The sequence below is a fragment of the Hemitrygon akajei genome, chromosome 21 (genome assembly GCF_048418815.1).
Source record: "Hemitrygon akajei chromosome 21, sHemAka1.3, whole genome shotgun sequence".
NCBI classification, from domain to species: Eukaryota; Metazoa; Chordata; class Chondrichthyes; order Myliobatiformes; family Dasyatidae; genus Hemitrygon; species Hemitrygon akajei.
The window spans coordinates 70,517,335-70,542,864 of record NC_133144.1 but is presented as its reverse complement, the minus strand read 5'-3'; the positions used below and the strand labels follow the sequence as shown (position 1 = coordinate 70,542,864).

Below are 25,530 nucleotides of genomic sequence, written 5' to 3'. Positions count from 1 at the left end.
GGTGACATCGGATGTACAACAACCTTGGCAAGGGTTTGCAAGACAATACTTCATATAAAGCGAAACCTAATAGCATGAATGGCGGCGATGCTTCAGTACCAGATGAACTCAATGCCTTCTATGCCTGCTTTGAAAAGGAGAATATAACTGCAGCTGTGAAGATCCCTGTTGCACCCAGTGATCCTGTGATCTCTGTCTTGGAGGCTGATGTTAGGCCGTCATTAAAGAGGGTGAACCCTCACAAGGCAGAAGGCCCCAACGGAGTACCTGGTAAGACTCTGAAAACTTGTACCAACCAATTGGCTGGAGTATTCAAGGACATTTTCAACCTACGAGCAGAAGTTCCCACTTGCTTCAAAAAGGCAACAATTATACCAGTGCCTAAGAAGAATAATGTGAGCTGCCCTAATGACTATTGCCCAGTAGTACTCACATCTACATTGATGAAATGCTTTGAGAGGTTGGTCATGTCCGGACTGAACTCCTGCCTCAGCAAGGACCTGGACCTATTGTAATTTGCCTATTGCCACAGTAGGTCAATGGCAGACACAATCTCAATGGCTCTTCACATGGCCTTAGGCCACCTGGACAACACAAACACCTATGTCAGGACACTGTTCATTGACTATAGCTCAGCATTTAACACCATCATTCCCACAATCCTGATTGATAAGTTACAAAACCTGCCTCTGATTTATTTACTTATTCTATATTATGTATTGCATTGAACTACTGCTGCTAAGTTAACAAATTTCATGATACATGCCTGTGATAATAAACCTGATTCTGATACTGAGATCTTATACCGGGTCATGTTGCATCCAGACAGGCCTCAGTGTTCCCAGTTGGTTCTGCCTGAGAAGTATCACGGTATTGTGTTGAAGTCACTGCATGATGATTCCAGTCATTTGGGGGCTGATGAGACCTATGGATTGCTCAGAGATTGGATCTGCTGGCCCCAAATGAAACAGGAGGTCGAAGAGTACTGTTGTGTATTTGATGTGTACGAAGGAAGACACTGTTTACGAGGGCCGCTCCATTATCCCACTTGCAGAGTGTGGGGCCACTTGACCTGGTGTTTATGGATTTCCTGTTAATAGAGCCAGATGCCAGCAACATAGCGAATGTCTTGGTCATTACGGATCACTACACCAGATAAGTGCAAGCCTTCCCTACTAAGGATCAGAGGGTGTCCACGGTGGCCAAAGTGTTATAGAAAAAGTATTTTGTTTGTTATGGCCTCCCCAGGGAGATACATAGCGATTAGGGATGGGATTTCGAGAGTAGGCTCATACATGAGTTACTGAGCATGCTTGGTGTAGAGAAGTTGAGGACTATGCCTTATCAACCACAGGGTGATCCCCAGACTGAGAGGTTCAATTGGACCTTGCTAGTCGTGCTTCAAACCTTGGCGATCAGTAAAAAGAACAAGTGAGGTCAACATATTGGACCTGTATTACACTGTACACAGAATGAAGCTACTGGGTTCTTGCTGTATTATCTGATGTTTGGGCGAGGCTGCACGTTGACTTCTGTTTTGGGACTGGCAGGGAAGATCTACAACAGAACATTTATCTGAAGTATGCGGCTGATATGAAAAGGGAGCTGCAGAAGGCTTATGAACAAATTGAGGTCTTGGCTACCAAGCAGAACCAAGGATATAAGAGGAGACACCCAGATAGGCTGGCCTATGTCGCACCCAGGGAACAGAGTGTAGCACCTTTTCCCTTGGTGATCTATGTCACTGCTATTTACACCTGGGTTGGACTTTTTGCTTTGTATGAAGAGGTGACAAATTATCTCAATGTCATGGGGACATGAGTAATTTTGTTGGGGGGAGAGTGTAACACCCTGGGAAAGGTTTCACTGTTAACATGATAGTCTTTCTATAGAAGCAGTGTTTAGGTTATAGTAGAGGTAACAGCTGCTTGGAAATGTGAGCTGGGTCTTTTGTTCGGCGGACGATGAAGAGAGAAGACACTGGAGAGAACTGGTCATAGGATTCAACTTGGTGGAGGACCATGATTTGATGGAGCCAGATGCAGAGATCAACTGAGGATCGTTGAATATGAATCTTGGGAAGAGTTGAGCTTCAACTTGTACACATTTGAGTGTTTAATTATAATGGACTCTTTTTTTCTTTCTTAACTAACCCTTTAGTTAAGTTAAGATTCATAAATATTTTAATCATATGCAGTGTGCTGTCTGTTGCTTGGCACAGAGTTGTAGCAGGTAGAGTAGAATAGTACAGAGGTTGTTAAACACGACGGGAATACAGCGATACTCAAAGCTGATTCCATATGTCCAGTCTATCCCGCAATTTAGTTTTTGCGGCTCTCGGCACTTAGCTTCTGTCCCGCCTGCTCACGTTTTTTCCACTGGAAAAAAACTCAACAGGTTTGTCTCTAAGTGCAGGGTGCTTGGACTCAAGGTACCGAAGCAGTTTTGAGGGCTTCATTGCCTCATTAGACAGCCTCCGGGCCCGAACTCCAGCCTCCCGCCCGCCCGCTGGCCGCTAGACGCCTTGGCCAGGTGCGGCTGGTTGTGGGTGGGGTGAGAGGACGAGGTCAGGGCCGGAGGTCCCTGTGGAGGGTGATGCACCATCAATAACTCTCTCTGAGACGTGAAGGCGAGATATGGGCTTTTATTGACTGGAAGAAAGAACAAGCAGTAGTTGACCACCATACTACATCCTGGAGACTGAGGGCCGGGCTCAGGCCTCAATCGCCTTTATACCGGGGTCTGTGGGAGGAGCCACAGTCAGTGGGAGGGGCCACAGGAGCAGTCAGCAGTGGGTGTGTCCAGACAGGTATATGTAGTTCACCACAGCGGGGCCGCAGCGGTCGCAGTCTGGAGAAGAGGGACCGACCGAGCGAGGATGAGTGTGACAGGATGCGTGCCCCCTCCCCTTGTAGGATCTATTGGCCGACAAAAGTTTGTTTCAGTAGATTGCAGCGAGGTAGCTGCTCTGCTGCTTACGAAACCCTGAGCCCGAATTAGGACATCTGCGAATATTTTAGCACCGGGTTTCCTACGAACGTTTGGTGTGCTAAACAGGTTCAGAGGCGGCGCCCAGCTGTCCGCGCTCCAGGCCAGTAGCAACGGCACTTCCCACTGGCCGCGTGAGGCCAACCAGTGATCCCTGGTGCACGGGTATCACTGCGTTTAGGCAACTGATGACCTTGTGTGGGTTCAAGTTCATCAATGGGTGTGACAGGGACTGAGGAAAGGTGCAGCTGACTCATATCATTTCATATCGCCAAATCATGAATGAGGAATGAGGTGTGACAAGGTGCAGCTGACTCATATCGTTTCCTCGCAGCCCAGTGGTTGGGGGACCACTGAAGTACACTGTGTAGTGCGGGGGGGGGGGGGGCTATACGCTTGCGCACTGGGCAGAAAGAACAGAACTAAAACCCTGCAACCCGGAAGCAATCTCTCAACAGTATTTGTGTATTTATTTTCCATTTTTTTTCGGGATCTACTGGGAAAGTCTCAAAGATGGACCAGTCGATCGCGATCAATGGGTTGGCGACCACTACTCTACACTATCCACAACACCACCAAACTTTGTGTCGTCTGCAAACTTGCCAACCCACCCTTCTACCCCCACATCCAGGTCATTAATAAAATTCACGAAAAGTAGAGGTCCCAGAACCGATACTTGTGGGACACTAGTAGTCACAATCCTCCAATCCAAATGTACTCCCTCCACCTCGACCCTCTGCTTTCTGCCGGTAAGCCAATTCTGAATCCACCTGGTCAAACTTCCCTGGATCCCATACTTTCTGACTTTCTGAATAAGCCTACTGTGTGGTATACAGTATTACACAGCATCCTCACAAACTGGGGTTTGGGGTGGGTTTGGCAGAACTAAAGTGTGTATTCCCTCAACTTAGACAGCCAAGGAAACCATTGGGGTTTCACAGATAAAGCACAACAGAGCCTCTGCTTCCTTAGATGTTTGTAAAGATTTGGCATGACGTCTGAATCTTTGACAAACTTCTATCGATTGTGCTGGAGTGTATATTGACTGGTTGCATCACAGCCTAGTATGGAACATCAATGCCCTTGAATGGAAAATCCTACAAAAAGAAGTGGATATGGCCCAGTCCATCACAGGGAAAGCTCTCTCCATCATTGAGAATTTACACAGAGCATTGTTGCAGGAAAGCAGCATCGATAATCAGGGTCCCTCATTGCCCAGGTCATATTCTCTTCTCACTGCTGCCATCAGGAAGAAGATACAGGAGCCTCAGAACTCTCACCACCTTGTATAAGTACAGCTGTTACATCTTAACCATCAGGGTGTTGAACCAGAGAGAATAACTTCACTCAACTATACTTGTGCCTTCACAGAACTGTTCCCACATCCTATGGACTTAGTTTTATCTCATATTCTAGATTTTTATTGTTTATTTGTTATTTTTTCCTTTGTGTATTTGCAGTTTGTTGTCTTTTGCACACTGGTTGTCTGCCCTGTTGGTGTGGTCTTGTATTGATTCTGTTATGGTTATGGATTTGAATATGCCTGCAATAAAATTAATCATAGGGTTAATTTTGGTGACACACATGTACTTTGAAAATAAATTTACATTGAACTTGAACTTTACAAGGGAAAGCAATATCATGATGCAAAATTTGGTGTTACTGTTACATTGAAAGTGCAAGCAGGCAAATGGCTCAAGACCATTATGAGATAAACTCTGATCTTTGAGAGTTCATTTTTACTGTACAAGAGGCCTACTTATCATTATAATAGTGGGATAGAAGCTGTTCTTGTGTGGTATATGCTTTCAGGCTTTTGCATCTTCTGTGTAAGGAGAGGTGGAAAGAGAGTGTCTGGGGTGCAAGGAGATTTTGATTATGTTGACTGCTTTACTGAACCAATGAGAAGTGTAGATAGAACCCATGAAGGTGAGGTTAGTTTTTGTGATGTGCTGAGCTGTGTCCCCAACTCTGAAGACTCTTATGGTCTTGGGCAGAGCAGTTGACGTGACCAGCCAGGATGCATCCAGATTGGATACTTTCCATTTTTTATCAATACTAATTGTTGGGTCATTGGGGACATACCAAATTTCTTTAGCTTGCTGTGCAGTAATGCATTTTCTTGGTTATGACATCTTCGTGATTGGACTAGGAGAGGCTACTGGTGAAACTGGAACTTGGAAGTTCTCAACTATCTTGACTTTAGCTGCCAATCATGGCACTGGACAGACTCCGAACCCTGACTCCTGTACCACCAACGCGGGTTCCTACAGCCATGGACACCCCCTCAGAGACTTCAACTTGAACTTCCAGTCGGACCCCCTCATGCTGCCATCTCCCCCCCTCTCCCCTCCCCCCACCACCATGCTGCCATCTGATCTGTCCAAGCCTGAGGTTCAGTCACCAGTTCCCAGGTCCTCGGGGGCTTCAGCTTCCTCTCACCCCCACCCCTTCACCGTTGACTCCACCAGCCTCCCACCCCCCTCGGACCTGATCTCTCAACCCTGCCGGGTCTTCACCATCCCCTCCGACCTTCCAATCCTGATGAAGGGTTTTGGCCCGAAACGTCGTCACTACCTCCTCCCATAGATGCTGTCTGGCCTGCTGAGTTCTGCCAGTATTTTGTGTTTTTATTTATTTCCAGCATCTGCAGATTCACTTGTGTTGACTTTAGCTCTATTGATTTAGAGAAATGTGTACACTGCCCTGCTTCCTGGAGTCAATGACCAACTCTTTTGTTTTGCTGACAGTGAGGGAAAAGTTATTATCATGACAGCATTCCACTAGACTTTCTATCTCCTTCCTGTGCACTTGATTCATTATTACTTCATTCATTCTTTTAAAAATCACTAGTTTCTGGAATGGTTCCAGAAGACTGGAACACTTCAAATGTCGCTCCACACTTAAAGAAGGGAGGGGGGACAGAAGAAAGGAAATTATAAATTAGTTAGTCTGACCTCAGTGGTTGAGAAGATGTTGGAGTCATTTGTTAAGGATGTGGTTTCAGGGGTGTTTGGAGGCACGTGATAAAGTAAGTCATAGTCAGCATGGTTTCCTCAAGGGAAAACCTTGCCTGACAAGTCTGTTGGAATTCTTTGAAGAAGTAACAAACACGATAGACAAAGGAGATGTTGTGTACTTGGATTTTCAGAAGGCCTTTGACAAAGTACCACAACAAGTTACGAGCTCATGATATTACAGGAAATGATATTAGCATGGATAGAGCAGTGGCTGATTTGTACGTGGCCTATCAGCGGCATCAATAGAGCTTTACCAAGAGGGATTTCTCACAGGTCGGCGGCGGTTATTTAAAAAGGGAGCTAAAAAGAGCATTTCTCCATTGTATGTGGCCTATCAGCAGCTATATCCGGAGCACCAATCGTGAGTTAGATAGCAGGGAAAGTTGAGGCATAGAAGTGAGACACTGCCTAGTGGAGCAGTCATTGATAGAGTGATCCGAGGCAGTGTGGTAGGACTTTGTCTCATTCAGGCTTCAGTAGTAACCGGTCAAGGCGAGGTAAGTTACCTGTGAGAATTAGAAACAGGAAGTATGTCAGTGAGGCTGGTGTTATGTACTGGGTGTCAGATGTAGGAAGTCCGGGAGACTCCTAGCTCCCAGACGGCTACATCTGCACCAGGTGCGTCGAGCTGCAGCTTCTTGGGGACTGGGTTAGGGAACTGGAGATGCAGCTTGATGACCTTTGTCTGGTCAGGGAAAATGAGGAGATGATAGAGAGGAGCTATAGGTAACTAGACACACCAGAGCCTCGGGAGACAGATAAGTGGGTCATAGTTAGGAGAGGGAAGGACAAGAGTCAGGTACTAGAGAGTACCACAGTGGCTGTCCCCCTTAACAATAAGTACTCCTGTTTGAGTACTGTTGGGGGGGGGGGGGACCTACCTGGGGGAAGCAACAGTGTCTGGCCCTGTTGCTCAGAAGGGTAGGGAAGGGAAGAAGACAGCAGTGATGGGGGTCTCTATAGTTAGGGGGTCAGACAGGTGATTCTGTGGATGCAGGAAAGAAACACGGATGGTAGTTTGCCTCCCAGGTGCCATGGTCCGGAATGTTTCTGATTGCATTCATGATATCCTGAAGTGGGAAGGTCAACAGCCAGAGGTCATGGTACATATTGGTACCAACAACATGGGTAGGAAAAGGGAGGAAGTCCTGAAAACAGACTACAGGGAGTTAGGAAGGAAATTGAGAAACAGGACCTCAAAGGTAGTAATCTCAGAATTACTGACTGTGCCATGTGACAGTGAGTATAGGAACAGAGTGAGGTGGAGGATAAATAGCTGAGGGATTGGAGCAGGGGGCAGGGATTCAGACTTCTGGATCATTGGGACCTTTTTTTGGGACAGGCGTGACCTGTACAAGAAGGACGGGTTGCACTTGAATCCAAGGGGTCCAATATCCTGGCAGGGAGGTTTGCTAAGGTTATTGTGGAGAATTTAAACTAGATTTGCTGGGGGGTGGGAACCGAACTGAAGAGACAGGAAGGAGCGGTTGGCTCACAAATAGAGAAAGCTTGTAGACAGTGTGAGAGGGAGAATAGGCAGGTGATAGAGAAGGGATATGCTCAGACTGTTGGTTTGAGATGTGCCTATTTCAATGCAAGGAGTATCATGAAGTAAGCAGATGATCTTAGAGCATGGATCAGTACTTGGAGCTATGATGTTGTGGCCATTCCAGAGACTTGGATGGCTCAGGGGCAGGAATGGTTACTTAGAGGTCCAGGCTTTAGATGTTTCAGAAAGGAGAACGAAGGAGAAAAAAAAGAGGTCGGGTGTAGCACTACTGTCACGGCTGCAGAAAAGGAGGAAATCATGGAGGGATTGTCCACTGAGTCTCTGTGGGTGGAAGTTTGGAACAGGAAAGGGTCAATAACTCTACTGGGTGTACTTTATAGTCCACCCAATAGTAACAGGGATAACGAGGAGCAGATAGGGAGACAGATTTTGGAAATCTGAATAATAACACGGTCGTCGTCGTGGGAGATTTTAATTTCCCAAATATTGATCGGCATCTTCCTAAAGCAAGGGGTTTAGATGGGGTGGAGTTTGTTAGGTGTGTTCAGGAAGGTTTCCTGACACAATATGTGAATAAGCCTACAAGAGGAGAGGCTGTACTTGATCCGGTACTGGGAAATGAACCTGGTTGGGTGTTGGCATATATTTTGGATATATACCTCAAGAATGGTTGAAAAGAGATAAATATTTAATGAATATACTGTTGGTGGCTGGTAAAAAGACTCTTACTAGGAAATGGTTATCATAGGAGAGCCCAACTTAAACACATGGATGGAAATTGCAATGGACATTTACAAAATGGAGAAGATAACAGCTTCTGTTAACCATAAGCTGGAACAATTTGATTCATGCTGGGAAAAATGGTTTAACTACATAATGCCGCATAAGCCTGATTTTATTCTCACAAATCAATGAATCTGTTGTTAAAAAAAAGATTACTCCCTACTTGTACATACCGTAGATTCCGGATTTTAAGCCGCTACTTTTTTCCCACATTTTGAACAGCTTTGAACTCTGCGGCCTTTAATACGGAGCGGCTAATGCATGGTTTTTTTTCATGCCGCCAAAAACATTTTGCCTCGTAACAGTAGACCAATAAAATTGATGAGTAGTTCACAGAGGTCCAATGAAATTGTACGATAAATCAAGCGCACTTTCACAATTAAATTATTGTAAATCAGTCATTGGTACTCACCCTCATCAACATGGAAAACACTCGAAGAAAAGCATTGTGCTGCCTTTATGGCAGTTATTTAGTTTATAATATTTTCGCTTAGTAATTCATTTGTTAGTTAAAGTTAGAACTGTTTTAACTATATTTGTTTTCTGTACTACATCGCGGGATGCTATGACGTCACACCCGGTTTCGCCGCGTCTTGTGGGAAAAATGCCGGTTTGCGATAAACGGGACGGCGGGGGGGAGCGGCGGAGCGAAAACGCTGCTTTTAAGTTAAAGGCGATCAATAACTTTTCCTGGTAGGCTGCAGTATATATATTTTTTACCAGTCGTTAGGAGATATTGGAATGTTGTTCAGTAAAAAAGTATACGCAACGTATATTTAAAAGTAGCCGCGTTACAGGCACGGTTCGAAAAAAAGCATTTGCAATATGTATTTGTTTATGTTACCATATGGATTTAATTAAAAGTTAAAAAATCCTCACGTGTAATATCTTTCTGTGTAAATATCTCATATTACAACGTGGGACACCTGCGGCCGAAAATCCGGTGCGGCCGAAAATCCGGTGCGGCCTAAAATCCGGTGCGGCCTGTACAAGTACAAAATTGATTTTCTTTCTAAAATTAGAGCCAGCGGCTTTTAATCAGGTGCGCTCTGTAGTCCAGAATCTACGGTAGTTCTTTCCTTTTGCTTGTTTTTTCTTTCCACTCTTTTCTATAAGTGTATACCTCAGATAAATACTTCGTGGAGATTTGTGATGTATACGATTATATGATATATATGTACAATGTCTGAAATACATCTTATGGAAATGTTTGTTTGATGATGAACTTAAATAAAAAAATAAATTACAAAAAAAGAACCTGGTTGGGTGTTGGATCTCTCAATGGGAGAGCATTTTGGAGGTAGTGATCACAATTCTATCTCCTTTACCATAGCATTGGAGAGGGATAGGAACAGACAAGATAGTAAAACATTTAGTTGGAGAAATGAGACGTGTGAAGCTATCAGGCAGGCACTTGGAGGCATAAATTGGGAACAGATGTTCTGAGGGAAATGTACGGCACAAATGTGGCAAATTTTAAGGGGATATTTGCATGGTGTTCTGCATAGGTATGTTCAGTGAGACAGAGGAAGGATGGCAGGGTACAGGAACCATGGTGTACAAAGGCTGTTGAAAATCTAGTCAAGAGAAAAGAAAAGCTTACAAAAGGCTCAGAAAAGCTCAGTATTGATAGAGATCTAGAAGATTATAAGGCTAGCAGGAAGAAGCTTAAGAATGAAATTAGGAGAGCCAGAAGGGGCCATGAGGAGGCCTTGGCGAGCAGGATCAAAGAAAACCTCAAGGCATTTTACAAGTATGTGAAGAGCAAGAAGAAGTATGTGAGAGAATAGGACCAGTCAAGTGTGACAGTGGAAAAGTGTGTATGGAACCGGAGGAGATAGCTGAGGTATTTAATGAATACTTTGCTTCAGTATTCACTATGGAAAAGGATCTTGGCGATTGTAGGGATAACTTACAGCAGATTGAAAAGCTTGAGCATGTTGACATTAAGAAAGAGGATGTGCTGGAACTTTTGGAAAGCATCAAGTTGGTTAAGTCTCCAGGACCAGACGAGATGTACCCCAGGCTACTGTGGGAGGCGAGGGAGGAGATTGCTGAGCCTCTGGCAATGATCTTTGCATTATTAATGTGGACTGGGGAGGTTCCAGAGGGTTGGAGGGTTGCAAATGTTGTTCCCTTATTCAAGAAAGGGAGTAGAGAAGCCCAGGAAATTATAGACCAGTGAGTCAGTGGTTGGTAAGTTGATGGAAAAGATCCTGAGAGGCAGGATATATGAACATTTGGAGAGACATAATATAATTAGGAATAGTCAGCATGGCTTTGTCAAGGGCAGGTCATGCCTTATGACCCTGATTGAATTTTTTGAGGACGGTAGAGCAGTTGATGTAGTGTGTATGGTTTTCAGCAAGGCATTTGATAAGGTATCCCATACAGGGCTTATTGAGAAAGTAAGGAGGCATGGGATTCAAGGGTACCTTGCTTTGTGGATCCAGAATTGGGTTATCCACAGAAGGCAAAGTGTGGTTGTAGACAGATCATAGTCTGCATAGAGTCGGTGACCAGTGGTGTGCCTCAGGGATCTGTTCTGCGACCTCTACTCTTCGTGATTTTTATAAATGTTCAGGATGAGGAAGTGGAGGGATGGTTTACTAAATCTGCTGAATTTGCAGCAGAGGATCAACTTTTGCCAATCCAAGGTTGGGGGTCTTGTGGATAGTGTGGAGGGCTGTCAGAGGTTACAGTGGAACATCAATAGGATGCAGGACTAGGCTGAGAAGTGGCAGATGGAGTTCAACCCAGATAAGTGTGAGGTGGTTAATTTTGGTAGGTCAAATATGATGGCAGAATATAGTATTAATGGTCAGACTCTTGGCAGTGTTGAGGATCAGGGGGTTCTTGGGGTCCGAGTCCATAGGACACTCAAAGCTGTTGTGCAAGTTGACTCTGGTTAAGAAGGCATGCGGTGCATTGGCCTTCATCAATCGTAGGATTGAGTTTAAGAGCTGAGAGTTAATGTTATAGCTATATAGGACCCTGGTCAGACCCCACTTGGAGTACTGTGTTCAGTTCTGGTCACCTCACTACAGGAAGGATGTGGAAACTATAGAAAGGGTGCAGAGGAGATTTACAAGGATGTTGTCTAGATTGGGGAGCATGCCTTCCGAGAATAGGTTGAGTGAACTTGGCCTTTTCTCCTTGGAGTGACGGAAGATGAGAGGTGACCTGATAGAGGTGTATAAGATGATGAGAGGCTTTGATTGTGTGGATAGTCAGAGGCTTTTCCCAGGGCTGGAATGGCTAGCATGAGAGGACACAGTTTTAAGGTGTTTGGAAGTAGGTACAGAGGAGATGTCGTGTAAGTTTTTTACGCAGAGAGTGGTAAGTGCGTTGATAGGGCTGCTGATGACTGTGGTGGAGGCAGATACAATAGGGTCTTTTAAGAACCTCCTGGATAGGTACATGGAGCTTAGAAAAATAGAGGGCTATAGGCAACCCTTGGCAATTTCTAAAGTAAGTACATGTTCGGCACAGCATTGTGGACTGAAGGGCCTGTATTGAGCTGTAGTTTTTCTATGTTTCTAAGATTGGTGGGAAGCAATAAGTGGGAGTAAAGGGAGTCTTTTCTGGTTGACTGCCGATAACTAGTGGTTTTCCACAGGGAATTGTTCTTTTTTATGTTACATGTCAATGATTTGGATGATGAAACTGATGGCTTTGTTACAAAGTTTGCAGACGATATGAAGATAGGTAAGGGGGCTACTTTGAGGAAGTAGAGGGGCTATAGAAGTAGTTGGAGAGATCAGGAGAAAGGGCAAACAAGTAGCAGAAGGAATACAGTTTTGGGAAGTGTACGGTCGTGTACTTTAATGTAAGAAATAAAAGGGTTGCCTATTTTCTAGATGGAGAGAAAATACATAAAACTGAGGCACAAAGGGACTTGGGAGTCCTTGAACAGGATTCACTAAAGTTTAGTTTGCAGATTAATTCTGTGGTGAGGAAGGCAAATGCGATGTTAACATTCATTTCAGGAGGGCTTGAATTTAAAAGCAAGGATGTAAGGTTGAGACTGTATAAAGCACCATTGAGAACTTGCATGGAGTATTGTGAGCTGTTTTGGGCCCCTTATTTTAGAAAGGATGTGCTGAAACTGGAGAGGGTTCAAAGGAGGTTCACAAAAATGATTCCAGGTTTGAATAACTTGTCATGTGGAGGCCAAGTCTTTATGTATATTTAAGGCAGACATTGATAGATTCTTCATTGGTCAGGGCATGAAGGGATACAGGATGATGACTGGAGATTGGGGCTGAGAGACAAATTGTATCAGCCATGATGAAATGGCAGAGCAGACTTGTTTGGTCAAATGACCTAATTCTGATCTTGTATCTTATGGCCTTATTTGAGATTCAGCCCACTGTGTTGGTTTTATCTGCGAACTTGTAGATGGAATTAGAGTAGATTCTGGTCATGTAGTTGTGAGTGTATTGGGAGTATAGGGAGTAGGGGGGAGTAGGAGGATGTAGCCTTATGGGGCACTAGTCTTGAGGATAACTCCAGCAGAGGTGTTGTTGCAAATCTTTATATCCTGTTGTTCAGGAAGTCATGGGTGTAGTTGCAAAGAATGGTGTTATGTAACTTAACCTAGTGAACTAATTCTCGTCTAATTTGTTTTCTTTCTCATTTAGGCCAGGCAGCTATCCGTGGGCTTGTTGCTGAAGGCCGTCGACTGGCCAATGCATTGATGGGACCTTATCGTCAGGAACTGACTGGGAAGTGTGACCGAGTAGAACTCCTAGCTGGACAGCTTGCTGATCTGGCAGTTCGAGGTGAAGGGGACAGCCCTCAAGGCAGAGCAATTGCTGCACAACTACAGGATGCATTAAAGGTTTATGAACCTTATTTTGTGGGAACATAGCATTTGATATCATTTAGTATGCTTTTTATAATACTCTTATCATATGCTATTTTTGAGTAGATTAACAGTTTCATCATAAACTTTTATGTCTGTTCAAGTTAAATTAGCAAGGTTGATTTGACTTAATGCTTCAACAGATCCTTATTTGGGGAGCATTTACTTGTGGAATTTATAATAATGAAATAAGTTATCTTGGGTTCACAGGGATATTATCCCAATCTTTATGCTCGTATCTCTTCTTCCTAGCCAAAACAAGGATATGGTTTATCCACCCACCGACCTCCACATTGAACAGATTAGCCTTCATAGTTCCTGTCACCTGGACTGTAAGATGCATCTTCCTTTCCCTCCTGTTTCAGAATTAGAACAAGATTGTTCTGTTTGTAACTAATTTTCTGTCATTACCAACCATCATCCCATAGCACTTTTCCACCCGGAAAGTTCAAGGAAGAATTAGGTTTTTAATTCAGGCCTTGTATCTGATGTTAACCATTTTACTAACCAACCATTTTAATCTCTTATGCCTTCAGACTTAATTGAATATCTTCCACCAGATGGTGTACTGTCTCTGTCATTACTCACTAGACCTTGTTAGACTGAATTCTTTTGATAAAATTTTTCATTATTTAATTTGAATTAGATATTGAGGCTACAGTGGTTAATAGTGGATCTTTTCGGAGTAAAGTTTAAACATGAATAAGACTGGTTCTTTTAATCCTTAGTATAGAAATATTAAGAAGTAAATATTGCATTGTTTAGAATAGATGCCAACATAATCCTTTAATGACTTAATGGATTAATTGAAAACAAGGCAGTGAGCACAATGTAATATATTTTCAGGCTGAAATATGCACTCAGTAGCACCTTATTAGGTACACCTGTATGCCTCATTAGTTTGTTGGGTATACCTGAATACCTCAATAATGCAAATATTTAATCAGTCAATCACATGGCTGTAAATCACTGTATAAAAGCATGCAGATATGGTCAAGAGGTTCTGTTCTTGTTCAGACCAAACATCAGAATGGACAAGAAATGTGATCTAAGTGGCTTTGACCGGGGAATGATTGGTGCTGGAAAGGGTGGCTTGAGTATCTCAGAAACTGTTGCTCTCCTATGATTTTCATGCACAACGGCCTCAAGAGTTTACAGAGAATGGCACGAGAAACATAAAAACATCCAGTGAGTGGCAGTTCTGTGGGTGAAAATGCCTTGTTAATGAGAGAGGTCCAAGGAGAATAGCTAGACTGGTTCAAGATCACAGGAAAGCGACAGTAACTCAAATAATCACGTGTTACAACAATGGTGTGCAGAAGAGTATCTCTGAATGCAAAACACGGTAAACTTTGAAGTGGATGAGCTACAGTCTCAAAAACCACAAACATGCGTTCAGTGGCCAATTTATTAGGTATGGAGGTACCTTTCAAAGTTGCCACTAAATGTAGTGTTTTGCAAATTTCTTGACATGACTCATAGTCTTGTGTTTTACAGCTATGTAGGGCCCTGGTCAGACCCCATTTGGAGTACTGTGCCCAGTTCTGGTCACCTCACTACAGGAAGGATGTGGAAACTATAGAAAGGGTACAGAGGAGATTTACAAGGATGTTGCCTGGATTGGGGAGCATGCGTTATGAGAATAGGTTGAGTGAACTCGGCCTTTTCTCCTTGGAGCGACGGAGGACGAGAGGTGACCTGATAGAGGTGTATAAGATGATGTGAGACATTGATCGTGTGGATAGGTTTTTTTTCCCAGGGCTGAAATGGCTAACATGAGAGGGCACAGTTTTAAGGTGCTTGGAAGCTACAGAGGAGACGTCAGGGGCAATTTTTTAAATGAGAGAGTGGTGAGTGTCTGGAATGGGCTGCCAGCAACGGTGGTGGAGGCAGATATGATAGGGTCTTTTAAGAGACTCCTGGGTAGGTACATGGAGCTTAGAAAAATAGAGGGCTATGGGTAACCCTAGGTAATTTCTAAAGTAAGTACAAGTTCAGCACAGAATCATGGGCTGAAGGGCCTGTATTGTGCTATAGATTTTTCTATGTTTCTATAATTCTCTTCATTTTTGCTCTCTTTTATGAGTATATTCTGACCTCAGCTAGTATTAATCATTCAGCCACTTAATGTTGTGTGAATTAAAGTATGCAGGTTCATCTAGTGATCATCCACATTGTCATTCACTTTTGAGCATTTGTTTCTCTAATACTCTTATTTTTCAGAAGTTTCAGCCTTAGGCATTCTGTACTAGATTTTCTTACATAGATATCATCCATTTCTTTTGCCACATGGAAACAACTTTGAGAACTTATTGCAGCATCAGAATCAGATTTATCATCACTAATATGACATGAAATTTGTTGTTAGGCACTAGCAGTACAGTGCAAAGACATTAAAATCTATAAATCTATATAAAAATTTGTAAAGTTAGGTTTTTCACCATACCTTGTACATGTAATGATAGTAAACCAATACCAGGTTACAAAATTAGTATGTATATATAAAAAAAAATGAGGTAGTGTTGATGGGATGATGGGCCGTTCAGAAATCAGATGATGGGGAAAGAAGCTAAATTATTGATTGTGTGTCTTAACAATCCTGCACCTTTTCCCTGATAGTAGTAATAAAAAGGGGGCATGTCATAGTGGTGAAGATCCTTAATGATAGATGCTGTTTCTTGAGGCACCACCTCTTGAAGATACTTGCAGTGTTGCAAAGGGTTGTGCCTGTGATGGAGCTAGCAGAGTGTGCAGTCCTCTGCAACCCTTTGCGATCCAGTGCATTGAAGCCTGCAGACCTGGCTGTGATGCAACCAGTTAGAATGCTCCCTCTGTGCATCATCTTCATGATTGCATAAGTGTATTAGACCCAGGATAGATTCTCTGCGATGTCGATGGCTAGGAACTTAAAGCACTCTCCCTTTCTACTGCTGACCCCTCAATGAGGATTGATGTGTGTTCTCCCAACTTCCCTTTCCTGAAGTCCATAATTAGTTCCTTGGTCTTGCTGAATTTGAGTGTGAGTATGATGATGTAACGTCACTCAACCAGCCAATCTATCTCATTCCTGAAAGCCCCCTCACTTCAATCTGAAATATGTTAAAAAAAAATTTAATTTGTATTGGTTAGTCTCCAGGAATAAATACATGGCTGTGCATTTTATTTAATTTCCGAAGTATTTCACATTACAGTTTCTCTTTGTTGTAAAATATGTCTGTTTTATGAATATAAATGTCATTGTTCTTCTATCCAACAAAACTTACTTACTTTTGAGATTTGTTCCCTTTGTATATTAAAGCGCTTTAACTTTCACAAGATTCATTTTGCATACTTGTCTCGTGCAAATAAACACTTCTCAGGCTTCCAGCCAGGTACAGGTATGGATTATAACTGACATATCAATGACAAATTCTGCCATCTTCATCAAGGGATGATGCCTGAGCATGTCTAATCCAGTGGTATTTATACCACCGTAGTCCATCCCTCCTGATTAGTTAGTCCTCATCCAATTATGTTTCCCACTTTGTTTACAGTCGAATTCCAGTTCTTCCTTGGAGTGAGACCTTCGTCTTTATTAAAATTCTTTTCCTCTAGTTTTATTTTGATTGCTTCCTTTACCAGGTGATCCCAAAAGTCTTTGCAATGCTGTGCTACTGTAAATTTCTCTGAGTGACCCAAATGGATACAACCCCATGCTCCTTGATGTGGGTTTCTGCTGTGTGTCCCATCGGGCTGATATATGCTAGATCCTTTTTTTTCAGTCCCATGCAGTTTTCTGATGTATTATTAACATTTTCACTTTTTTTAAATTGAAGGACCTAAAAGGCAAAATGCAAGAAGTCATGACCCAAGAAGTATCTGATGTTTTCAGTGATACAACCACACCGATTAAATTGCTTGCTGTGGCAGCCACTTCTCCCCAAGATGCACCAAATAGAGAAGAGGTAATAGGATTTATGAAAGTTTTTAACAAAGTGGTGTTTGATGTAAATATTGGTTTAACCTAACTAGCTAAATGTAAGAGGCAATTAAATGGTGATCACTAACTGTAATGTTTTATTTGCACTTCCTAGAAGAGTCACATTTTCTTTACAAAAAATTAGGTCCTGATATCTTTGTGAACATGACCTAGTGATTAAGTTCTTGGGTTGTATCAACTGCTCAAGATAAACCCAAGACGTTACTTAAATGTAAACTGAGGAAGTAGGGCAGAAGACTAAATTATGTGAAAAGTAATGTGTAAACCCAAGTATGGGGACAGGTTAGAGCAAGACTGAATAATGTTGTCAAATTTTGAGTTGTGAAATTTAAGAATTTAGCTTTAACAGAAGAAATGGCCTTGCCACATTATTTATATTTCTGTATAAATTGTTGGATCAGTTTAGAAATATTTTCCAAAATAATTGGTAACCAGTTGTCTTTTTGCATTGTATGAAAAGTTTGCTAACACTATCAACTTTATTAAAAAAATTATCAATAATATACATACGGGCTCTTATTTTGGTAGATTGTTAACCTCACTCTTGCACAACTAACTTCTGAGATTACAGTTGTAACAGTGGGCCCTTTCAGTACCCTATCTGCTTGTACCCATGCCAAATTAGACATCAACAGCTAACTCTGGCACTGTTAATAAGTAAGCAAAAGTTTCATTTTAACAATAATTATTGTAATGTTTTTATAACTTAATTTCCATATGATTTTCTGGTTGAGAAATGATTGATTGTAACCATAACTTCACCACTAACTGGTTAATTGAAAGATAAATTAAATTTACAGGTAATCTTTGACAGGATTCCTCAGGTTTAAGAGAATCTCTTTTGTGATGTTATTTTTCATAACATTTGCATTATGTTCTGAGTGAAGAAGTTTTCCCGCAAATTCCCTTAAATATTTCACTTTTCATTCTAAATCTATCACTTCTAGTTCGTCTCACCGAATATGAAGGGGAAAAGCCTTCATGCATTCTGTACCAATCTGCTCTCCTCATAATTTTGGAAACCTTATTAAGATTTTCTCTCATTTTCCTACGCTCCACAAAGTAAATAACTAAGCTATTCAACCTATCCCTTTAACTCAGGTCCTCAAGTCCCAGCAACAGCAACGGCTGTGATGTGTTCTTCATAGAAACATAGGAAATGTACAGTGCAATACAAGCCCTTCGGCCCACAAAGTTGTGCCGATCATATCCCTACCTTAGAGGTTACTAGGCTTACCCTTAGCCCGCTATTTTTCTGAGCTCCATGTACCTATCCAAAAGTCTCTTAAAGACCCTATCATATCCGCCTCCACTGCTGTTGCCGGCAGCCCATTCCATGCACTCACCACTCTCTGCGTAAAAAAAACCTCACCCCCGACATCTCCTCTGTACCTACTCCCCAGCACCATGCTGGATGTTGGAGATCTGGGAGACCCAGAGTCTCCCAGGGAACTAAGTCTGTGTGAAGTGCATCCGGCTGCAGCTCCTTGAAGACCGTGTTAGGGATCTGGAGCAGCAACTGGATGACCTTCAGCTTGTACGGGAGAGTGTGGAGATAATTGATCAAAGTCTCAGGGAAGTAGTCACCCCGAAGTTGCAGGAAGCGAGTAGCTGGGTGACCGTCTGGAGAAATGGAAATAGGCAATTAGGGTTGAGTACCCCTGTGGCCATTCCCCTCAAAAACAAGTATACTGCATTGGATATGTTTGTGGGGGGGGTGACCTCCGGAGAACGCCACGGCAACTGGGTTACAGGCACTGAGCATGGGTCCGTGGTGCAGAAGGGAAAGAGAGAAGAAGGGAGTGGTTGATGGTGATAGGGGACTCAATAGTGAAGGGAACAGGCAGGAAATTCTGTGGACATGAATAGGTATGATGCCTCCCAGGAGTTGGGGTCAAGGATATCTCAAGATTGCATTGACAACATTTTGGAGAAGGAGGGGTAGAGGCCAGATAACATGATACATATCTGGCAATGTCCAATGACATAGGAAGGAAAAGCAAAGAGGTCCTGAAAACAGAATTTAGAGAGCTAGGTAGAAAGTGAAAAGCAGGACCTCCCTGGAAGTAATTTTTGGATTGCCGCCTTTGCCATGTGCCAGTGAGGGTAGAAACAGGATGATTTGGCAGATGAATGTGTGGCTGAGGAGTTTGTGCAGGGGTCAGGGCTTCAGGTTCTTGGATCATTAGGATCTCTCCTGAGGGAGGTATGACCTGTACTAAAGTGACAGTTGCACCTGAACCCAAGGGGGACCAATATTCTCATTGGCAGGTTTGTTAGAGCTGTTGGGAAGGGTTTAAACTAATTTGGTAGGAGGTGGGAACCAGAGTGTAAGGACTCAAGATAGGATGATGGTTTAAAAAATTAAGTAAACATAGCATGCAGTCAGACTGTCAGGAAGGGCAGGTAGGTGATAGGACTTAGTTGCAGCCAACAGGTTGAGTATCATGTTAGTGAACCTATAAGGGAAAATGCTTTCTTCAGTCTAGTCCTGTGCAATGAGACAAGTAAGATTAACGATCTTGTAGTCAAGGATCCTCTTGGAAAGAGTGATCATACTATGATTGAATTTCACATACAGGTGGAGGATGAAATAGTTAGATCTAAAACTAGTGTATTATGCTTCAACAAGGGAGACTACAACAGGATGAGGGAGGAGTTGGCTAATGTGGATTGGGAGCACAGGCTATTTGGTAGGGCAATTGAGGAACAGTGGAATACATTCAAAGAGATTTTTCACAGTGCTCAACAAAAGTATATTCCAGTCAAAAGTAAGGACAGTGAGTGTGGGGAGAACCAGCCTTGGATAACTAAGGAGATAAAAGATAATATCAAATTAAAAGCTCATGTGTACAAAGTCACAAAGAGTAGTGGGAGACTGGAGGATTGGGAAAACGTTAAAAAGCAACAAAGAACAACCAAACAAGAAATAAGGAAAGGGAAGATAGAGTATGAAAGTCAATTAGCACAAAATATAAAAACAGCAAACGTTTTTATAAATATGAAGTGGAAGAGGGTGGCTCAAGTCAATGTAGGTCCCTTGGAAGACGAGAAGGGGAAATTGATATTGGGTGATAAGAAAATGGCTGAGGCATTGAACAACTATTTTGTGTCAGTCTTTACAGTGAAGGACAAGTCTATATATGCCAAAGAAGGATGTTATGGACGAAATGGGAGGTGAGGACCTCGATAAAATCACTGTAACTAAAGAGATAGTGATGAGCAAACTAGAGGGCCTAAAGGTAGATAAGTCCCCTGGTCCTGATGGAATGCATTCCAGGGTGCTGAGGGAATTGGCGGAGGTTATAGTAGATGCGTTGGTAATCATTTACCAAAATTCTGTAGACTCTGGGCAGGTCCCAGCAAACTAGAGGACAGCAAATGTCACACTACTTTTTTAAAAAGGATGTAGGCAAAACATGGACAACTATAGGTCAGTTAGCTTAACATCTGTAGTCGGGAAAATGCTGGAAGCTGTCATTAAGGAAGAAATAGCAAAATATTTAGAAAGGAGTGGCTCCATTAGACAGATGCAGCATGGTTTCAGAAGGGGCAGGTCCTGTTTGACAAACTTAATGGAGTTTTTTTAGAGGGGAAAAGGTGGATGTCGTGTACTTGGATTTCCGGAAGACGTTCGATAAGGTGCCGCACAAGAGACTTATAAGATACAGATGCATGGAGTCAGAGGAAATGTATTGGCAAGGATAGTGGATTGGTTAACCAATAGAAGGCAGAGAGTTGGTATAAATGTGTGTTTCTCCGGTTGGCAGTTAGTGGTGAGTAGGGTGCCCCAGGGGTCGGTGCTGGGCCTGCAGCTGTTTACCATTTACATTAATGATTTGGAAGAGGTGGCTGACTGTAGCATAGCAAAACTTGCTGATGACACTAAACTGAGTGGAAAAGCAAATTGTATAGAGGATGTGGAGAGTCTGCAGAGGGATATAGATAGGTTAAATGAGTGGGCTAAGGTCTGGCAGATGGAATACAAAGTTGGTAAATGCGAGATCATTCACTTTGGAAGGAATAATAGAAGAGCAGATTATTATTTAAATGGTGAAATATTGCAGCATGCTGTTGTGCAGAGGGAGTGCTTGTTCATGAATTGCAAAAAGTTTGCTTGCAGGTACAACAGGTTATTAAGAAGGCAAATGGACTATTGGCCTTCATTGCTAGAAGGATTGAATTCAAGAGCAGGGAGGTCATGCTGCAACTATACAGGGTAATGGTGAGGCCACACCTGGAGTACTGTGTACAGTTCTGGTCTCCATACTTGAGGAAGGATATGAGTCCTGACGAAAGGTCTCGGTCGGAAACATTGACTGTTCATTTCCACGGATGCTGCCCGACCTGCTGAGTTCCTCCAGCGTGTTGTGCGTGAGGAAGGATATACTGGCTTTGGAGGCAGTGCAGAGGAGGTTCACTAGGTTGATTCCAGAGATAAAGGGGTTAACCTATGAGGAGAGATTGAGCCGCCTGGGACTATATTCTCTGGAATTCAGAAGAATGAGAGGGGACCTTATAGAAACATACAAAATTTTGAAAGGGATATATAAGATGGAAGTAGGAAAGTTGTTTCCATTGGCAGGTGAGACTAGAACTAGGGGATACTGCCTCAAGATCCAGGGGAGAAGATTTAGGATGGAGATGAGGAGAAACTGTTTTTCTCAGAGAGTGATGAATCTGTGGAATTCTCTGCCCAGGGAAGCAGTTGAGGTTTCTTCACTAAATATATTTAAGATACAGGTAGATAGAATTTTACATAGTAGTGGAATTGAGAGTTATGGGGAAAAGGCAGATAGATGGAGCTGAGTTTTCGGACAGATCAGCCATAATCTTATTGCATGGTGGGGTAGGCTCAATGGGCCAGATGGCCTACTCCTGCTCCTATTTCTCATGTATCAAAACATTAGGGATGCAGAATCAGAAAAGACATCAAATACAGTACTCAAGGGCTGTTGTATCAAAATTGCACGTAGTATAAGAAATAAGGTTGATGATCTTGTTGCAATATTACAGGTTGCCAGGTACAATATTGTAGCCATCTCTGAATCGTGGTTGAAGGACGGTTGTAGTTGGGAGCTGAATGTCCAAGGTTACATGTTATGTTGGAGGGATAGGAAGGTAGGCAGAGGGGTTAATGTGGCTCTACTGGTAAAGAATGGCATCAAATGTAGAAAAGTGTTACATAGGATCGCAAGGTGTTGAATCCTTCACTGCAAGTGTAAAAGGACGTTGCTGGCAGTTATTTACAGGCCTCCCAACAGTAGCTGGGAGATGGACCACAGATTACAACAGGAAATAGAAAAAGTGAGCCAAAAGGGCAATACTATGTGTTACGTAACCTCGTAACCAGGTAACTTACCAGCAAAGATAGCGGGATCAGCTGAGTCGGATGCTACTATTTTCAAACGTTTTATTCAAAAAGGGCACAAACGTATGGTTAATACAAAACATTCAGATCATATACATCGTCAAAACTCAATCTAAAACACCGGTGTAATAATAATCAATCAGAAATAAGCTCTATAGTTGTCTAGGGGTAATACTGAGTCCAATCGAAATATAAAGAGTCACTCAGAAGTTTGCAGGCTTCTCCCTTTTGGGAACCGCTGGGGTTTTCACGTTGTAGAGCGAGAGAGATGGTTTAGAAAGGATAAACACTTGCCCGTTGTCTTTGCAGAGCAAATCCTTGGAATCAGGGGAGCAGGCTTCCCCGTTGTTAGTTAAAAGCAGTCTTTCGTTGGTTCTAGCCACAGATTCAAAATTTGGAATCTAACGCACGTGGCTTCCTTCAAAATGGCTTCCCGCTCCCACAGGAATCGGTATCGTGCTTCCTTGGTGTCTCCTTGGTGCGTCTGAGGGTTTCCCCCCCTCAGACCCTCCTTTATACTTCTTCACGGGATCGCAGGTGTCTAATCAGGTTGCAGGTAATGCGATCTCTCTCTCAACCAGCCCACTTTGCCCGAGGGCTTTTCACGTGGTCTCCATGAGACAATAGTCAATGTCGCCTTTATTCTGCTTCTTGGGAGAACGTGGTCTTCCGCACGTCTCTCTCTCTCCCATTTTCCTGTGTCTATTCAGCTCGTCTCTTTCTCTCTTGGGTCAGTTGACCCCCCCTCGACTAGGGCTCTTGCGATTCTCACAAAGGAGGGGGCCGAGGGCATAACACCATCCCCCATAGCAGGTTTTTAACCAGCGGTTAAAAACAGGTTGGTACAGGACTTTTTTTTTTTAATCTACATACTACACAAGCTTTTCTCTTCACAGAGTACTACTGTTATACATTCAAGTCAGTATCTAAACAGGTAACAAGTACAGTGCCCCTTTTCTTTAATACCTTAACCTCACGTGCCATACTAAAGTCTGGTAGCATCAAACTTCAGCTCAATGAGTCTTATAGGGTTTTTTTTTATCTAATACAACACGCAAGCTTTTCGTTTGAACTACAGAGCCATACATCTTACATTTAATTCAGCACCTGGATAAACAATCCGCTAGCACATTATCACTCCCCTTTATGTGCTGGATCTTAATATCGAATTCCTGCAGCATCAGACTCCAGCTTAATAACCTTCTGTTTTTATTTTTCATATTGTCCAAGAATACCAGCGGGTTGTGATCGGTATAGACCACTAGGGGTCTTTGCGCCGGACAAATGTACACTTCGAAATGTTGTATCGCCAACACAAGCGCTTACAATTCCTTTTCCACGGTAGAGTAATTCCTCTGGTGTCTATTGAACTTCCGAGAGAAATATGCTACCGGGTGCTCCACTCCATCCCCCGCTTGCTGCAATAGGACTGCTCCTGCCGCCTCATCGCTGGCGTCCGTGGCCAAGGAGAAGGGGGTTAACAGATCGGGCGCTTTTAACACGGTCATGGCACAATACGGCTTTTAACTTTTCAAAGGCATTCTGACAAGAATGACCCCACTCAAATTTTTCCTCCTTCTGCAGTAATTTTGTAAGGGGGAGCGCAATGTCCGCGAAATTTTTACAGAATTTCCGGTAGTATCCCACCATGCCCAGAAACCTCCTCAGGGCCCTTTTATTGTAGGGTACAGGGACCTCGGAAATAGCCCGGACCTTCGCCTGCACAGGGGCCAACTGCCCGTCTCCCACCACATACCCCAGATAGGTGATCGTGGCATGACCAAACTCACTCTTGGCGAGGTTTACTGTAAGGTGGGCTGCCGACATTCGGGTAAACAAACTTTCTACAGCCCCCAGATGCTCCTCCCAGGTGTCATTCCAAACTACCACATCGTCAAGATAAGCCTTGGTGTGGGTAACCCCTTTATCACAGCGTCTATCATCCGCTGAAATGTCCCTGGGGCATTTTTCATCCCAAACGGCATAACGTTGTACTCGTACAACCCGGACGGGGTGACAAAAGCTGAAATCTCTCGAGCCCTGTCCGTTAACGGAACGCACCAGTACCCCTTTAACAAGTCAATTTTTGTGATGTACCTTGCCTTCCCCATTTGATCAATGCAATCATCCACCCGGGGAAGAGGGTAAGCATCAGTCTGGGTGACCGCGTTGACCTTCCGGTAATCGGTACAGAATCTTATGGTCCCGTCCGGCTTTGGGACAACCACGCAAGGAGAAGCCCACGCGGAAGAGGATTCGCGGATTATCCCAGCAGCTAGCATATGTTCAATCTCCTTCTCTACTAGCTGGCTCTTTTCAGAATTCATCCGATAAGGGGCTTGTTTAATAGGTTGGGTTGAGGTAACTATCACATCATGTTGCGTCCCACTACACCTTCGGGGAACATCTGGACATAAGTCTGCGTGCCGGTTAACGAGCTGTATTACCTGCTCCCACTGCTCAGGCTTTAAGTGGCCAACTTTATCCGCAAGGTTCGCCAATACGACAGAGTTCTCTAATCTGGTGGGGACTATACCTATCTTGTCAAACCGTTCTGGTCCCTCCTTACCATCCCCTTCTACCTCATCGGCTTTCATGGCCGCGCCAACAACCGTGGGGGTGGGTTCGTGATACCCTTTTATCATGTTCACGTGAACTAACTGGGTCGGCTTTCGCCGGTTGGGGGTTTCGATCACGTAATTCAGCGGGTCTAATTTCTTACGCACTGTATATGGTCCTTGAAACCTCGCCCCCAGGAGGTGGGTAGCTACCGGGAATAGGACCAAGACCCGGTCGCCCACGTGAAACTCTCGTTCTCTCGCTCTCCGGTTATAGCACTGACTCATTTTTTCCTGGGAGGCTTTAAGGTTTTCTTTTGCCAAGGCGCATACTTTAGGCAGCCTTTCCCGGAATTTCAGCACATAGTCGATCACACTGACTTGGACGGTCGGGCTAGACCACTTTTCTTTCAGTAGGGTTAGGGGTCCCCTGGGCCTGTGACCGAAAACCAGC

General features: G+C 43.4%; 1 protein-coding gene across 2 annotated transcripts in view; it reads left to right on the top strand.

Moving 5' to 3' along the window:
• Positions 1-25,530, top strand: part of LOC140714433 (vinculin) — a 306,627-nt gene that overhangs the window by 196,628 nt on the left and 84,469 nt on the right. For both annotated transcript variants that reach the window (XM_073025728.1, XM_073025729.1), the window contains exons 12-13: positions 12,945-13,144; positions 16,984-17,112. In XM_073025728.1, coding sequence (XP_072881829.1) covers positions 12,945-13,144; positions 16,984-17,112 — 329 coding nt within the window. The remainder of the gene's footprint in view (positions 1-12,944; positions 13,145-16,983; positions 17,113-25,530) is intronic.